The 18314-nt window shown below is 43.2% G+C and overlaps 1 protein-coding gene across 1 annotated transcript in view; it reads right to left on the bottom strand.

Moving 5' to 3' along the window:
• TXLNB (taxilin beta) overlaps positions 1–18314 on the bottom strand; it is a 71123-nt gene that overhangs the window by 22025 nt on the left and 30784 nt on the right. The window contains exons 2-5 of the mRNA XM_037844607.1: positions 17391–17527; positions 11813–12260; positions 5862–5953; positions 1942–2112 (exon numbers count right to left, since the gene is read on the bottom strand). Of these exons, the coding sequence (XP_037700535.1) occupies positions 1942–2112; positions 5862–5953; positions 11813–12260; positions 17391–17429 (750 nt within the window). The 5' untranslated portion in view covers positions 17430–17527. The remainder of the gene's footprint in view (positions 1–1941; positions 2113–5861; positions 5954–11812; positions 12261–17390; positions 17528–18314) is intronic.

Genomic DNA, 18314 nt, shown 5'->3' with positions numbered 1-18314 from the left:
AATTACATGAAGCAAAAATTGACATAATTAAAAGGGGAAATAGACAATTTACAATTACACTAGGAGATTTTTAACACCTATTTCTCAGCAATTGATAGAACAACTAGACAAAATTTCAGAAAAGACTTAACTGATCTAGACCTAATTCTTATTTTTGGAACACTATCCCTAACATTTCAGAGTAGACATTCTTTCCGGGCACACATATTATATTCATCAAGGTAGATCATATGATGGGCCATTGAAAGTCTCACAACTGTCAAAGGATTGAAACCATATGTAGTATGTTCTCTGACCACAGTGGAATTAAATTAGAAGTCAATAACAATGAGATATGTAGGTAAGTCCTAAATATTTGGAAATTAAACCCCTAAATAATCCAAGGGTCAAAGAATAAATCAGAAGGGAAATTGGGAAATATTCTGAATTTGAATCTTGATGTTGATGCTACAGTGTTCGTGAACTTAAGCAACTGATTCAGACTGCTGAGCCTAAGTTAAATGAGGATAGCACCCTCAGTAAAATGGAGATACTAACACCACATAGGGTTGTTGGGAAGAGTAAATGAAATACCATCTGTAAAGCACTGAGCACAACTCCCGGGATGATAATGGGACTTGGTCTTGTCGCCATTACTGAAGTGTGTGGGTGGACATACGTACGAAGTCTGTCACCACTTCCCTCGTTCTGCCTTAGCCTGCTCCCCGAGAGACCAAGCCACAGCCTTCTACTCTTTAATTCTCTGTGTTGAATAATTAACCTTCCACCATATCTGATTTAATTTTTATCTCCTTACTCCATAGCACTACTGACAGCCGAGAGATTGGTGTGACAGTGCTCCCACTTGAACACATATCTTGAGTTGAGGATGATGTTCCCATCCCGAGCATGCCCCCCTCCAGCCCGGGTTTCTGGTTGTCCTTCATGCAATCACTGAAGAAAATGCCAGAAGCCCATCGTCTAGAACTTGTAATCTGAGAGTTAGGGTTCATCACACTGGCCTCCCACTTTCCAGATATCAAAAAGCCGTTTGGAATATGAGTCGCCATCACTCTCTTCATCCTCTTCAATTTTTCTTCCTAACTCATTACACAAACTCAGCCATGACATTAATCCCTCTGTGTCTTAATGTATCTCCTTCTAAGCCCATGTGGTAACAATCCCCTCACAGGAACATTGGTTTGAATTAATTATTGTTTGTCTAGAGCTCCAGGATCTTCAATTGGAAGGGGGCTGGTGGATGCATTCAGTGTTATCTTGCAGAGCTCCAACTCTTGCCTTATTGAATGGAGCTAGTGTCTTTGTGTAATCAAATTAACCACACTGCTTGAGGCTTATGCTGTAATTAATGAAACTCATGCAAACTTAATGAAGTGATTAGTCTATTATTTTTAGATTAAATAATTAAGTCTGAAGCTTCTTTTTTCAAGTAGCTTCTTTTTTCACGACTATTGACATTTTAGCTCTCCATCTCCTGCTTTATCATGTCAATTAGCTTCCGTGTCAATTTATTTCATGGCTGCAGATTTCATGATAGATGCCAAAAGTATTGAAGTTCTACAAATTGTTTTTCCAAAAAGTAGAACTCAGACCCACCTTTGAAAGACAGCAGCAACAAATACATGCAACATAAAACAGGTAAGGAGCATGGCGCACATTTTGTTAAGGGCCTGCTCTGAGTCTGGGCCTGTGTGGGTACCTGTGGGAACTTAGTTATTTTCCCAACCAGCCAGTGAATTTGGCATATCCCCATTTTATGGATGAGGCAACAAGCTCAGGGAGGTAAAATAACTTATTGAAGTTCCCCAGCGAGTGAGCCACAGGGCTGGTGTTTGAACTTGAGCCTCCATGGTTCTAAAGCTCGTGCCCTTCCCACGAGCAGCAGAGGGCTGTGTCTACACAGCATTTGAGGAATTGGGTTCTCCGACCCGAGACACCTACCTTCAGGGTCTTGTTGTGTCTCTGCAGCTCCCGGCACAGACTCTCCAGCTTGCTTCTCGCGAGGACAGCCCTGCTGTGCTCACCCTGCAACTGGTCCTTCTCCTTTTGGATTTGTACCTGTTTCTTTTGTAGGAGCTTTAATGCCTTTTGCTCGGTGCGGTGTTCCTCCAGCTAGACAGGGGGTTTCAACGAGACAGAAATGGCAGGACTCTAGTGAGTTAACAGAAAAGCACCAAAGAGGGAAGACTTAAAGATCTCTCTATGGTTGTTTGGAAACATTTTTTTTGCGATTATCCCATCTCTCCGGAAGCAAAGGAACTTCACAAATGTCATTTTTGCAGTACCTATAGACATAGTTTTCAGAGCATAGCATTTATAGGTTTTTCTTTATCCCCATCACCTTTATTATTATAATATTATTATTGATCTCTTCTTACTTTGGTCTTTTATTTTCTGGTGGTCTAGAGATAGTTATCTTTTTCTTGACCATCTAATGATGTCAGTTGCTATAGAAAGGTATGATTCAAAATCTGCAATGGGCCAGAATTCCTCACGATGCCCTGGAGGAATGGCCAACAGTGTGTCTGCTTGGGTTACATTTAGTTCCCACAGTTCTTTCTTGAGAGAAGTGGCCTCCTGGTAAACAGAGGAAGAAAACCCTTTGCTTATAATTCTGGGCTGAGGGTATGGACTCTAAGAAAGGGGGAGAAGAGAAATGGCTCCTCAAAGATCAAAGCATTGACAGTTTTTCACCGAAGCTTCAGAAACAGCCAGTGCACACAACAGCATGAACGGCAAAACTCAGTGTTTGGAAATAGGATCTTTGAGATGTTATTAGTTAGGATGAAGCCAAACTGGAGTAGGGTTGGCCCTAGTCTAGGATGACCGGAGGCCTTATAAGAAGGGGACAGCTGGACACGGAATGGGAGAGAATAGATGGCCGCAGGATGGAGTCAGAGCTGGAGTTAGTCCACAGGACACCACGGATGGCTGACAAGCCACCGCCAGAACCCTACAGACTTCAGAGGGAGCTGGGCCCGGCCAACACTTGGCATTTGGACTTCTGGCTCCCAGAGCAGTGAGACAAGAAATTCCTGTTGTTTTAAGCCACCAGCTTGTCGTGTTTTATTAGAGCAGCCTCGGGAGACTAAGAAACCTGTCTTTATTCTTCCTGCACACGATGATCAGGAACATCACCCTTTCTTGCTCCACATCGTATCCGACTCCTTTCCTCCCTCTGTTCTGCCGGCTGGAATGACCACTGCACACACTGCCAGGCTAAGCCAGGGATATCCACGCATGACGGTCTATCCTCAGACTCACGGCAACGTACTCATCAGCGAGAATTAGCATCAGGAGAAACTAAGCCTGTGCAACTATATATATTGCTTGAAATTGATATTCTGCTCAAGATTCAGTTGGAAAATCCATGACACTTTATTGTCTATTTCTCATGCTAAACTCCTGTTCATAGTACAGATGAGATCCTTTCTTTTGGCTCCACAGTTATTAGAGGGGTGAAATTTCTTGTGCTTATGTTTGGATTTTAAATGCACTATTGTCTTGTCTTGAAATACATATATTGTTATTATCATATTACCACTGGCATTTCATTGCCTTTTGAAGATTATCCCTGAGTTAGGCTTCCCTACCCCTGAACTAATGACATTTTGTGTGGGTGACTCTTTGTTGTGGGGCTGCCACGTATACTGTAGCCCGTAAAGCAGCATCCCTGGCTCCGACCACGAAGGGCCAGTAGCACCTCCCCATCACAGCATCCCAAAATGTCTCCAGACATTGCTGAGTGTCCCCTGGTGGGCAAAGCCCTGTCCTTTGTGGGTATATCTGAGTGTCAGGAGGAATATACCCTTCGCATGCTTAATGACGGGGAGAGTTATTTTGTGCTTGCTCGTTGACCATTGAACATTTTTATTTTGCTGCAAGAGCATACAAATTTACAATTTAGCTAGGTCTATCTTGCATTTCTCTAAAATAAAACCCCTTAGCTTTCTGTCAATTATTTTTTACTGTGTCACTAGTTTTGTTCAAATACTTCAGACTCATGAATGCATATGGGGTTTCTTAGTGAAAGCAATCACATTGCGACTGAGTCAACGCTTATCAAATGCAGCTTTGGGTTTAATGAAGCATTCTGCACGGTCTCAACAGGCATATTGGAATTTTATTTGCAATGTCTCTTGTTCTCTTCCTCTACCACTTACTGTTAAGTAAAACAAGTAAAATTAATGCCAAGTAATAAATTAAAACAGCATTAGTGATGTTCCTCCATTAAAATTAAGGAAATTTGCAAAGAAAAAAATTTCTTTCTGATCATTTCCTAATTTGTCATGAGGTGTCCTTATTAATTAATGAACTTATCCTTATATATTAATGAATAAATGGTAGATAATAGTACAGGATTCAGATTCTGTAAGGTTGAGTGCACAAGATTGAGTCACAATTTTAAATTTGATGGTTTATGCTATGTTAACACTGGAATTTCTGACATTTTCTATATTAATATCAAAATCAGTAAGCAGGGAAATAGGTTTTAATCCCTAAGTAAGAAATTGGAATCCCTTATAATTTTTTCTTTCTGCAGATCCCTTTTGGGGTCAGTTTTCTCCTATTCATTTTTTCTAGAATGATCTTTTGAGTTTTAAAATTTATTATAAGACATAACACAAATGTCAGTACTATAAGTAAGGCTTGAATTGAGTGGGATCTCCTGAGAAATAGCCTCTGTGCAGGTGACTGCTTGGCTAGGAGGATGAGTGGGGACAAGGGGCTCTCTGCAACTAGAGCGAGCAGCGTGGCCCATGAGAGAACCCTGGGCACCCTGGAGAAGTGTGGGCCATCCCGGTGAGAGACTCCCGCTGCTCCACTCCATCAGCTGCAAAGTGCACTGGCCTTCTGGGGCAGCTCAACCTACTGCCTGGAGGAACTGTCTTGCTGTGTGTGGGCTTACATTTCATTCTTTTGTTATTGCTTCTCCAAAAGAAATATGCATGTGAGTTTATTTTTTTTAAAGAAAAGAAGCAGACATGAAAGAGAGGTCAGTTGCCCAAGTTTGCTGGAGAGGATGCTGCATCTCGGCTGCGGGCCGTCTCTGGGGTGCCGTGCCAACAGCCAACGTCCACCTTAACGTCAGCAGGTGTTTGGAGGATTCACAGAAACCAGAGAGGTGGCCTCGCCAAGCCCTCCCCCTTTCTCCACAGTGCTCAGTTCTAGAAACTGGTGAGGAGACAACCCACTCGGGGTTCTCTGTGACCATGGGAGTGGCTTCCCTGGCTCCCCGTGGGCCTCAGTTTCTGAGAATCAGGCCATGTGGGAGGACCTTTACTTGCTCTCAAAATGACTCACATCAAAGCTTTCCCATTGAAGGGGAGGAAGGAAGAATGTGGCTCAAAGAGGATCGATCAATCAGTCAATCAATCAATCGGCTGCTACCCAGACCAGAGGAGAATGAGCCACAAACTGAGGGATGGAATTAACCCAACCCCCTGCCTACCTGAGAGGTGCCCCCTCGAAAAACCTGGGTACAAGAAATGAATGAAAGCTTGAAGGTTTGATTATCCTTATGTCCAGTGTATTTCTGTTTTATTCCAAAGTGTAAAAAAACTTTGGAATATTCACAATTTTTAATTATCTGTACTTCTCTCTCCCATGCCCCAATTTTGCACATAATTAAAGGGAGATAAACTCCAACTCTACTCTCTTTCTTCCTTTCTTCTGTTATTCCTTGGTTTACCATTTTCTTTTCCATTAAAAAAGTCTATTTTGATGGATTCGAGATTTCGCTTGTTTGAGGCAATGAGTCTTGGGTTGCATGACGTGTATGAAAAACTAACAGCCTCCTTTTCTGGGCTCTTGCCAGGCCATGCATCTTTCTGACGAAAAGAGCTAATCAAAGATCTTACCAATTCAGCATACTTCTTGAATAGAAAATCAAATTTTTCTTCAGGCGTGTGCAACTTGTTCAGATTCTGCATTAGCAAGTTGGCTTCTTTGCCTTAAAAAAGTAAACACAAAGACATTAAAAAAAAAAGTAAGTGTTGAGTCCGCCTTATCTATCCAGCTCTCGGCTGGAGCCTCAGCTGGACCTCCACCACTCATCCCCAGCTTTGGGTGGCTGAGTGACCTCTCTGAGTCTTGGGTATAACGTTTTCCTTCCTCTATGAAGGATGACACATTCCTTACAGAGTGTGTGCGGATTAGCTGAGATGTGTGTGAAAATGGGTGGGAAAGTGTCAGGCTCACAGCAGATTCTCAATGGATGTCCTCTAGAACAATGGTCCTCTCTATTTTCAAGCCAAGAATCTATTTTTGTTAGTCCTCTCCCATGTTCTTACCATTTGACAGACTATCCACCCAGAGTAGTGAATTTATGAAATAATAAATCAGCCACTTCCCACTTTTAATTAATAAAAAAACAGGCAAAGCAATCCACCCAAATTTCTGACTTGCATGAAATGGCCGGTTTTGGAACACTGAGGTGATAGATTACAGTTGAGAGAACTGCCGGGTGAGCCTGCCCATTTGCTTCTTCTGGTACCTCTTTCCCCTCTTCTCCGGGGACCCCATAATCTCATTTCTGTGCAGGAGCCCACTCCCTGAGGTTGTGTGGGAATCACCCGGACCCGATTTCCCACTAAGCAGAGAAGGAGATCAGCATGGTGGGAAGTCGAGCCAGGTGTGGGGGCCCGTCTTTCTCTGTCTCCCCAGGCCTTTTTCTCCTCTCTCTTGGCAGCTTCACTTCCTGTCCGTAGTGGGAGTTTCTGCTGTACTTTTAAACGTGTCTGTGCATGATTATTTTATAGTGAGCCTCAGGTTCCTTCTTTCCTTTCCCCTTTGTTCTTCCTTTTGTCTTCTTCAGCTCAGATCGCCCATGTGCCTTTCCGGGGTGCCTGGAACCCTCTTCTTCAAGTGTCCCGCGAGCTGCGGGGTGGGAGAGAGACACGGGGCTCGGCGGCCTGTGCTCCCCACTAATTCCAGCTCTTCAGGTGGTCAGTCAAGGGGGACACCTTTTCTCTCTATACCTCCCACCCTTCTAGGACCTGGCCCAAGTCCCAGCTTTCCTCTGAATCTACCCCAAACTTCTCAGTCCCTGTGAGCTGCTCTTTCTCCTGAATTCCCCTGCCCCTGCCATTGCTTCTGTACAATTTAGCACTTGTATTCGAGCAACAGTTTATCACCATTTCAGAGAGACACCAGGGGTCCAACGTAGATGGATGAGACCAACCATCTGGGAAAGGGACCATTCCAAGGAAGAGCAAGGAAACAGGTGTCCAAAGCCCGCTCAGAGCACAGCTTCCTAACAAGCAGCCTCTAGTAAGGGAGAACTGACACTCTCCCGGCACTAGAAAGACAAAGTCCATGAACCAAACTAGGGTAAACTCTCCTAAGCAACATGCCGATGGGTTCCATCCTCCTTCTTTCTCGCAACGTTAGCGACCTCACGTCTGCCACTTGCTGCTTTCTGACCAATCATCTCACAAGCCAGAGAGGACCTATGGATAGGCCTTGTTTTCTCCGGGTGGCTTCCTACCCAATCAGTGATCAATCTAAAGATCAAAAGGTAGCTTACATTTTATCATAGTTTGCTGCTTATTGCTAGATGCTGCCTGGGTGTCCCGTGGAATGTTGGCAAAGACGTGATTACTAAAACCCTCGTGAACCAGTGGGTGCAGCGGGGGACGGAAGGGGGAGTGTCAGCTGTTAACAGGACACGTCATGGCGTCATGGTGCTGCCTAAGGGGAAGTTTGTTATTGTTTCTCTCAGTTCAGGTGTCAAGGAGAGAGTGACTTGCCTGGCTAAGGGGATTTTAAAATGTTCCCCCCAACTGCTCCAGTGTGTGGTGAGCTGATTGTGGGTGAATATACAACGCCAGGAGGAAAAACAAATCCTGAGTTATGGAGACACTTCCCAAATAGTCAAGGTGGTCTTTGAGGGGCTTGTGGTCCAATAAATTTAGGAAATACTATCAACTGTACCCACCATTATTGGAGATTTTCATTGGCTATATATTTAAGGTCAGGGAATTCTAGCAGCAAAGAAACTGTTGAATTTCGTCTGGAATCTCAAAGGACCCAAAGTACATACTCTGAAAAATTTTGGGATAAAGAATCAGAAAATTTCAACATCTCAAAATACCAGTGAAATATTATGCAATAAACATTCAATAAATAATGACTCTCTTTGATCATGTGAGTAAGCAAAGTCTAACTATCTATCTTCAGGTGAGGGCTATCTGACTTGCTAAAATTTTATAAAAGGGGCAAATAGGTTCTAAAAAGAGTCCTTTTTTTTTTTCCCCAGAGGGTGGAGGAAGCACTTTCTGAAGCATCAGAATCGTTGACACAGATTGATGTGTCAAAGTTTCCCAGGGTGCCTTGGCCCCACTCCAGCTCTACCGATCCTGAATCTCTGGGTGTGCCGCTTGGGGGACGGTATTTTTGACAAATTCTGTGTTTGAATCTAATGCACAGTTAAGTTGGAAGACCTCTGATAGACAGAAGTGCAGTGCCGCTTAATTCATTAGCAGCCAAGAAGTCTGCTAAAGCCACTGGCAGGAAATTTAGCAGTTTCTTAGCTGCTAAAACAAATGCCATACAATATGCAAGCTTAACAACAGGAATTTATTGGCTCCCGGTTTCAGGGGCTGGAAGGTTGGCTTCCTCCTGGGGTCAGTACCTTCAGAATGACGGGCAATCTTTGGGGCTCCTTGGCTTTTCTGTCACATGGCAATGCACATGGAGAGTCTTCTCCTGTCTCTTTCAGGTTCCATTGACTTCCAGCTTCTGGCTGCCCCCGCCCCCCCGTCCAACTTCCTTTTATTTGAAGGTCTTCCGCCATATTGGATCAAGGCAGCCCCTCATTCAGTCTGGGCAGACCCTAACTAATAGCATCATCGAAGGTCCTATTTACAAATGGGCTCCCACCCACAGAGCCAGGAGTCGGCACCTGAGTTGGCCTTTTGTGGGGGACATGATCTAATCCACAACAATGGTTAAAACGGTGGTTACATGTTTAAGTTAGCCCACAAATGGTGTTTTAGCTCATAATGTAGCTGAAATAGCACAGTGTTTAGGGGAATAAGTTGAACTCAGGGGAAGGCACGAAAGGGCCAGCAGGCACCAGGAGGCCCACAGGCCATGGCGGTTCACAGACGATGGTTCTGGTTGGCATATTCAACTGAAATTTGATGACTTGTACTTAGAGAGGTGAAATTTTTTCATCCTCTAAGAAACATTATTCTGATTATTTTTAACTGAAAGGTTAATATAGATTATGAAATAACACATGGAAGAGAAATAGAAACCAATATTGGCCATTGTTAACTTTACCCCTACTTTCTTCAAATCCATCCCCTTGATATAACACACACAAATTCTTATGCAAAAAGTTGGTTTAACGTGATACAGCAAAAGAATTGTGCTGGTTAGGACCACTTGAAGTTGTCCACTTCTGGGATGAGATTTTGTAGACAGTCTTGTGGAAAACAGTTACTAATGCAAAGGGACATGTCTGAGATGTAGTGGATAGAGAAGGGAAAATAGTTTGGTAACACAGAGCAACTTCATTTTCCTCCCCAAAGTTCCGAGACACTGCAGCGATTCCCACCTTGGACTCTGGAACTAGATAGATGTTTCAAAGGTATTACTTGGGTTATTTTAACCTTTACACCAGGTGGTTTATGTATGCTCCGCCCACAGCCACTGAGTGTGTCCTTTGGTCCTTCTTGAAAACGTTGTTGGCAATGGATGTTAGCATCATAGTGATGTCCTATGACGGTATTGACATACTTGGGGGTTTACAGATAGTTTTTTACTGGGGTTTGATCCCAGTTCCGGCTCTCAGGACCATGATCTCTTCCACTCTACCACTGTGTTCCAGAAATGAATAAGGCATGGTTGCTGCCTGGGACAGATTCTCCATCCAACATGAGATATTGTGCCAGTTTGAATGTATTGTGTCCCCCAAATGCCATTATCTTTGTGGTCTTGTGGGGGTAGACATTTTGGTGCTGGTTGGATTTGCTTGGAGTGTGCCCCACCCAGCTGTCAGTAATGATTCTGATGAGATGTTCCCATGGAGGTGTGGCCCCGCCTATTCAGGGTGGGCCTTGATCAGTGGAGCCATATAAATGAGCTGACTCAGAGAGAGGGAACGGAGTGCAGCTGGGAGTGATGTTTTGAAGAGGAGCAAGCTTGCTAGAGAGGAACGTCCTGGGAGAAAGCCGTTTTGAGGCCAGAGCTTTGGAGCAGACGCCAGCTGCCTTCCCAGCTAACAGAGGTTTTCCGGACGCCATTGGCCATCCTCCGGTGAAGGTACCCGATTGCTGAGGTGTTGGATGTTTTGTGGCCTTAAGACTATAACTGTGTAGTGAAATAAAACCCTGTTTTATAAAAGCCTATCCATCTCTGGTGTTTTGCATTCTGCAGCATTAGCAAACTGGAACAGATATGTAGGTATGTAGACAGGTGCTTGCTACAGAAAAGCCAGTGGACAACTGAAGAAGGCAACACTAACCCACCTGGGCTTGGCAAGGAAGGTACCACATAGGAAGAAGTACTTGTAGTGAGTCTCCGTGACACTGACCGGGGTAGACAGGCAGAGGGGCTCTCACACGTGCAGTCACTTGCTTTCACTCGTAGCTAAGACATGAACTCTCTCACCCTTTCAGAGCCACTGTCGGTGCTGCCAATTCCCCTTTGCTCTCCTAACAATTTTCCTCTGCCTGTTCCAACACTTACCCGATGTAGTGCTCAGTTACATGTCTGTCTGTCTGTATGTCCCAGGGTGCCTGAAAAAGGGCCATGACTTCTTCATCTTTGCGCACTGAACAAAGTGCCTCACAAAGACCAGGAATTGATAAATAATTTGCTGACCCAATGAATTAATGGGAGTAGAAATGTATATTTTCTGCGATAGTTGACACTCTATAATTGACACATTTCTGAGCGTTGTGATAAGTGAGAAATATGTTTAAAAATAGTGGAATATACTATTCAATGCTCTAGGACAACACTTTTAGAGGCAAAAACCATCCCTACATTTATCTTTTGTTTAAATCCAGATTCCACTGGCTAGCTTTGCTTTAAACAATTTTCTCTTTCATCCATTCCTACACCAAGTAATTATGGAGCTCTTAGGACTGCCCATCCACTGTCCTAGCACTAGGTATCCAACAGCATCCAAATACACATGCAGTCTTGCCCTTGAGATGGACAGTTCGTGAGGAAGATACAAATTAACCAAAAAATCACAAAAAATCAATGTCTAACTTCAAATGCTGATAAATCCTGTAAAGGAAAGATGCATGGAGCAGTAACAACACAAAACAGAAAGACTAAAGTTCGACTAAGAAAATACCATTTGTAGGAGTTAAGTACCCAAAGGGCTGACTTGGGAGTGGGGTGAAGAATAAGTAGAGATAATGATATACACCAGCCCTGGTGAGGGATGAGGTTTGCATGTTCCGGGAACTGAAAAAGCAGATCACAATGACTAGCTCTTAGTCAGGAGTAGTAGTGGGAGGTGGAGGAGAGACGTGGGTGTTCAGGAAGAGGGTGTGGGGCAGAGTGGTGTGGGATAAGGTTGGAGAGACTGGTTGGGGCCTTAAAGACCACGTGCAGGATTTTGGTCTTCGTCTGAAAGCACTGGGAAGTTCACTTGAGGTCTAGGGAGGGGAAGGGGCTGGGACAAGTATGGCAAGAGGAGATGGCAGGGCATCCCTGAAGGAGGCTGTTAGAGTCGTCCAGTGACAGACGTGTCTACCTGAATGCGCTTTTAGTAAAGGTCAGAGGAAGTGCCCCATTTTAGGACAGATTCAAAGACAGAAAAGCCAAAGCAGAACAAATGACTTGCCTAATCCCTTTAGGATTTTCTTTTCCGATTTTTGCTCTTTATTGCTGACAGGCTCTTTGGCTGCAGGTGGCTCTCCAGAAGCAGCCTCCCTTTCAGGCTCTTCCATGGTCTCTTCAAAGTCCCCCTCCTCGTGGTCGGGGGACTCTGCCTTCTCTTTGGCCTTGCCAGGGCCCTCCTGCCCTGCCGTGTCAGCAGGGGACCTGTACGTGCTTATGATGTCCTCCAGCTGTTGGTTCAGCTCTTCAGAGATATCCCGAGCTGCCTTTTCAGGCTGCACATGGGCCTCTTTCTCTGGTTCTGGGAGTGGGGTTGAGGAGTTCTGGCCGTCGGGCGTCTCCAGGCCATTCTGACTGGGCAGTGATGAAGAACTGTCCCCTCCGTCCCCTGGGGAGGTTGACTGTGGTGCCCCTGGGTGTTGCACAGGTTGATCAGGCTCCATAGTAGGTACCTAGTGGTGAGCACAGTTAGGATCAAGGTGGTTAACTCAGCTCTACGTAAATGGTAAGGATAACCTCAAATGGGTGCTGATTAGTTACTATTCTAACATAGACTGATGGTATTTTCATAAACCATTGATCCTACAGTTAGTAAGGTGGGAACCACTGGAAGCCATTTTTCCAAATCGTCATGCTGCTGGCATAGTTCTGGTTTTCATCTTTAAATTCTGGGAGTGTCCCCTATTATTGCCATGAAAAGAGTAATTTGTGCTATTGTTTTTTTTGTGGGGTCCTATTTACCATTTTGCTTAGAATAGTCAGTTTGTGGTTATCGGTCTCTTATATAATTCTATGTACATTCACAATCTTTGGAAGTATATGGGTGAATGCATTTAAATGCGTAAATTTAAAATGGTGTTAGTTTTCTTTCAAAGTTAAAACAGTTAATAAAAGAGCCATTGAGTCTACAAAATATTCATACAATGTCCCTAAATTCTATTTTAATCCATAACTCAAGGTATGATTAATATGAATACTTTGATGTATATGTATTATAATAATGGATGCAGAAGATAATTTCTTGCTTTTCTGCTGTTTTCTTTTTTCCAGATGAGAAACATGTAATTGTCACTTAGCAAAACACTTTTTCTGAGATTTAAACTAGCATCGTTTTGGAATAAGGCAGAGCATGAGAGAGGGTAAAATGAACAAACCAACTAGTGTGGCTACAGGGCAGCCTTCGTGGTGATAATTCCTCGAATTTACATAAAATGCCTTTGTCCCAATATAAAAACCCACTTTCTTTTAGGATAAAACAGATCACAACTTTTTCTCTTCTCAGTCAAGGAGCACCAGAATAACTTATTTATTTTTAAGAAAATACAGTGGTTAGTGAGCAGGGAGAGGATGAAGCAGGGAATTAATCCAGATATAATATGAGCTCTAAGCAATGGTCAAAGGGACCAGACGAGGCAAAAATTCCAGGGTTTCTGGCTATTGCCATTTCTGAGGTTGCAACAGACTGAGCTTAGGTCTTCAGCCAAGGTGCTGAAAGATACAAATCAAGTAGCTTTATACTTGTAAAGGATGTTTAACACTGATCCTGCTAACTCGCAGCTTAAAAACATGGCAGGATGCTCGTAGCACATGGGGTTTGTGGTTGTGGTGGCAGGAAGAAGAAACACAAACACTAACACCACGCTCCTTCTGCCGTTCTTGGTGCAGGAGATGTGAAGCTCATGGCCACCAACGAGAGAGGAAAACTCAATGCACAGACATTGCCCCCCGGGATGCCCACCAAACACTCATCAACTTGGAAGGATGTGCTTCCTCTCACCCTCTTCATTCTCCAGCCTTCCCACCAGGTGATGCTGCCAGCAGCTCCTCGTCCTCCTCCCGGGGCCCCCTTATCCCGAGCTCTGAGGCTTGGGCTCACTCGCTATATTTAACTTAGCTCCCTCCCCCCAGCTCAAGGAAGACACTTGGCACCTGCCGTCCAGCCGGGAGCTATTTTAAGCTGTTGTAGAGGGAGTCCTGGTATTTAGCCTGTCATCCTTGAAAACCAAGGGAGGGGACTAATTTTTTAAAGCAACTTGAAAACAGTAAACATATACTGGTTTAAATTCAAATGTAGGTTGTAAAGTGTTAGGGAAGCTATTTTAGGATGAAATAAAATTTAAAGTAAACCAAACTTCAAAGCAATTGATTTAAAGCTGACTTTCCAGATGAGTGTTAGTGTGGTTAGTCCAAACACAAGTCCTTTGATTGCGTTCAGTTGGCGCTGAATTCGTCAGATGCCCTAATCATCGATGGTTTTCATACTTAATTCCATGGATATCCTACCAACTCCTGCTCCCCATTGACTTTAAAACACAATAATGGAGATGTAAACCATAAGACAACTTGATTCCTGAAGGGAGCCTCAGAGAAATCAACAAGAGGGAAAAACCAAGTCAAAGGAGCTCTGCTACCTTTTTAACTGTCCTTTTCTGTCCTAGTTAATTTTACAGCAAAAAAAAAAAAAAAAAAAAAAAATTTCTAAATTTTATCTTCTATAGACTTTCTTGTCTTTACTTTTTCTTCCTCCTCTGAGTTAGAATTCTTTGCTTGCACTAGAGGTCCCAGAAGATTCTACACACTCTTTCCTAAGCAACGCATTTCTCTTACAAATAAAACAACGGGACGTTCTCCAACAGCTCACTTCGATCTCAAAGTTGCAAACTTGGAACACCGCAAACCGCACCCCTCATGTTTGCACAGGGCTTTGGGGGTGGTTGTCTACTCACCAGAAGGCAGGGAGCTAAGCAGAAAGAGGAAGGAGGACAGGAAGGAGGCAGCAAGGGGCAAGTCAGAGCAGCAGTGACAGCCGGCGACAGGCGGGCGGCCGGGTTCGCACACGGGAAAGAGACAAACACACACACATGTGCACACACACACACGCACGGCGCTGGGCCGAGCGGGCGGGGGAAGGAACGCGGCATGACACAGCAGGAGACAAGGACACCCAAGCCTCAGCAGGAGTTCAGCAGCTGGTGGAGCTTATCAGAGCCTCCGTGCTCTGTGGTTTTCAAGATTTAAACCTCCAGTCCACAGCAGCCCGTGTGCTAGTGCAGTTCTTTGGGGCCAGATCAGTTTGTCTTATTTCTTGGTGTATTTTCCGTGTGGCTCATGATTCATCTTCCTTTTTTCTCTACTTATGCTAGTCTGATTAGTGTCAGGTTTCTTATAGGAATTCTGGAAAAAGGAAGACAGTGACATAACAAGAAGGGGGTGCCGGAAGCACTTTAATTCTGATGTCATTGTTGGGTTTGTTGGTGAAATTTGGAATAACACTTTACCTGGGTGTCAGGTGCTGGTTCATGGTTTGAGCCCCATTGGTGACTGGCGTGACCTCAGGCCACGGGCCTCACGCAGGTGATGGTTCACCTCAGACCAGCCCTCGGGAGGCTGCCCGTCCGCAGCCTGCGTCTCCCTCCTCCACAGCAGCTTTCACGGCCTCCCACCCCCCAGTCCTCCTCACGGAGAGAGCCTCCTCCCCAGCCACCATAAACGTCTCTCCCTGGACCCACTCCCGTTCTCCCATCCCTTCGGTTTCTGGGGATGTGTCCACCCTTGTCAAAGGCAGAGTCCCCCATCAGACAGGACGGATGCAGTGACACCCCTGTGGAAGGGAGGACACTGGCCCCAAAGATGCCCATGTCCAGATCTTGAGCCCAGTGACCACGATTTCATGGAAAAAGGGACTTTGTGGATTGATTAAGTTAAGGATCTTGAGATGGGGTTTCTTCTGAATTATCCAGGTTGGACCTGATATAATCACAGGAGTCCTTCTAGGGGCAAGAGGGAGTGGAGAGGAGGTCAGAGTAGAAGATGTGACAATGGAAGGAAAAAGAGAGGGGGGTGCTATAGATGAAAAAAGACATGAAGACATTTCAACAAATCACATCACAAGAATGTTACTGGGATCCTGGTTAAAAAGTCAAATTGTAAAAAAAAAACATTACATTGATGAGGCATATGACATTTGAGCACTGATTGGATTTTAAAGATATTAAGAAACTAATTTTAATATTTTAGGTGTAATAATGGCATCGTGGTTATGTTTTAAAAAGCAAGTCCTTATTTTTGGAGAGACACACTGAAATACTTACATATGAAATCATAAGAGATCAGAAGTTTGTTTCAAAATAATTCAGGGATGGGGGAAGTGGGTGGAAGTATAGAAAAAAAGTGCTGAGTATTGAAGTTGCTGAGTCCATAAATTATACTCTTCTGTCTACTTTTATATAGGGTTAAAATTTTCCAATATAAAAAGAGAAAAAATGGAATTATAACTTAATTAAGAAGCATAATATTTGCAACTACAATTTAACCTCCTATTATTTTTTATTGCATATAAATGTACAATAAATTTTTATTTAATATAGACCTATATTGAGGGAGACACTAAAATTTCAAGCATTACATAATTACAGTTCCATCTTCCAGTTAGCTTTTGTGAATGTTAAGGCCAGTGGTGGGGAGAGGGTTAAGAGGTTTTAAATTGAAGAGGTGAATTGACAGCAAACTTCAGGACTTTTAAAGTTCCCGATGTAATCAGGCAGTTGCCCACCTGATCCTTGTAGGTGCTGCCTAATGGGGAATCCATTTTTGTTTCTTTCTGTTCGGATGTCAATGAGAGAGTGACTCTACGAGCTAATGAGATTTCAAAATGTTGCTCCCAACTGCTCTGGAGTGTGGTGCCCTGATTATAAGTGAATTTGCTGCCCCAGAAGAGAAAAGTAGTATTAAGTGCTAGGATTAGAGACATGTTTCAGCGGATGGTTCTATGTTTGGGTCCAAATAATTTTCTTATTTTCTCTATTTCAAGTCATGGTGGTCAGTCATGCTATTAGAGTCTTGTCTTGGTGCTCAGAGAGATGGAAATGGGATGACAATCAAGGAATTCTTAATCTGCTTCTTGTCACGAAACTCTGATGGGTAGGGTGTTCTGTACTGGATGGTGGCCGACTGAGCCAACCAGATCTCTCTGTGAATACCAACAGCAAGTCAGTGTTTCTCAAACTTATGTAATGTGCTGACTCTTTTAAAGGACTAAGTTAAATAATGTTGAGTTTCATTCAAAGGATAAAAGAAATCTCCTTGATTGCACAAAATTACTATATTGTTTGACCCATATGTGCTAATATAAAAACAAGCATAAACTTATGTCTACTCCTTCTTCCCTTTTCTGGAGCTGCAAATTCACTTACAATGCCTCCAGTTCTTATACAATATAAATTATTAAAAACCGTACAAAACCAATAAACACAATTCAGATTAACAACATTAATTTTATGTGACAGATAATGTTTTGCTGAAACTAAACTATTTCTAACATGAATCTAGAACTGACTGGTTTATTTGAGTTCAGGGTCCTCTTCTGCAGTGCACTTTGTGAAATGACTCAATTTCCTCAATTCTTGGTCCACTCTAATTCTTGCACAAGTGTCATTTGCATGGCCCGCCGTGGTTTCTCTTAGCCTTCCTTTGATACTAATGCAGCATTTACTGTTCTCTCTCATTTATCTGCACTTAGTAAAGTACTGCTACTTGGATACACACAAGTATGTGCCTAGTAGGGGCACCAAAATGATAGTCACCTGGTGGCTCTCCAGATGGTCCAGAACAGGCTTATCCATTTCTGATTATGATGGAAATTAGTTCACATTCACACCCAAACTTGAGGCTCCCGAGAATTCCTCTGTGGCTCGCTAGGGGCCAAAGGAACGTGAGTAGGCTAAAGAAGAAGACAGGTTGGTAGTGTTCAGTGTTTTATCATAAAATCAACCTTAAGAGAATACAAACTATACTTCTAAGTCTTTGAGATATTATGAGGAATAAATTTCTTTTTTGAAAATCACATTTTCATTTTTATGCAAATATTGCAAGAAAACCATTTTAAAAGTTAAACAATGCTTATTAAAAACAAGCTTATTGCAAGAAACAATAGGCCCTGGTCCCCTGTCCCCGCTTCCTCCAACTTTGTCATGCTCCCCAGAAGAAATGACTTTCAACAATTGTAGATATTTCTCCTGGGATTTCCTCTCTCATTTGCAAATAAAATGCCCCTATTGCTATCGGTCAACTCATCAATATTTGTCATTGTTTATTTTCTTCCCATGGTGATAGATGAGGATTTTAATTCTTTACATGCCTTTCTTCTCCCCTCATTTTCCCAATAAATTTTTTATTAACTTTATCAAAAAATAAAAAAATAAAAAAAAATTCCAGATAAAATAAAAGGAAAAGGAAAGACAAATATCCTGATATAACTTCATTGCTTCCGGTATGCTCCAAACCAAGTAGAGTACTGTGATAATAGTTTCATTCTTGTGCAACTTTCTGATTTTCCTGGAGTTAATGATAACTATTAATTTTCACTTGATTAGTGTTGAGAAGTCTGTCTCCCCAAACTGTCTGAGACCTCCGTAAAATGCCCCTCTATACAGCTTTCCTCAAGATCCAATCTGTTGGACAACTTACACATTCTAGTATTTTTGTGTAGATACCCCCCAAACCTGCCC

Source organism: Choloepus didactylus, chromosome 7 (genome assembly GCF_015220235.1).
Source record: "Choloepus didactylus isolate mChoDid1 chromosome 7, mChoDid1.pri, whole genome shotgun sequence".
Lineage (NCBI taxonomy): Eukaryota > Metazoa > Chordata > Mammalia > Pilosa > Megalonychidae > Choloepus > Choloepus didactylus.
This window is presented reverse-complemented; position numbering and strand designations above follow the sequence as displayed.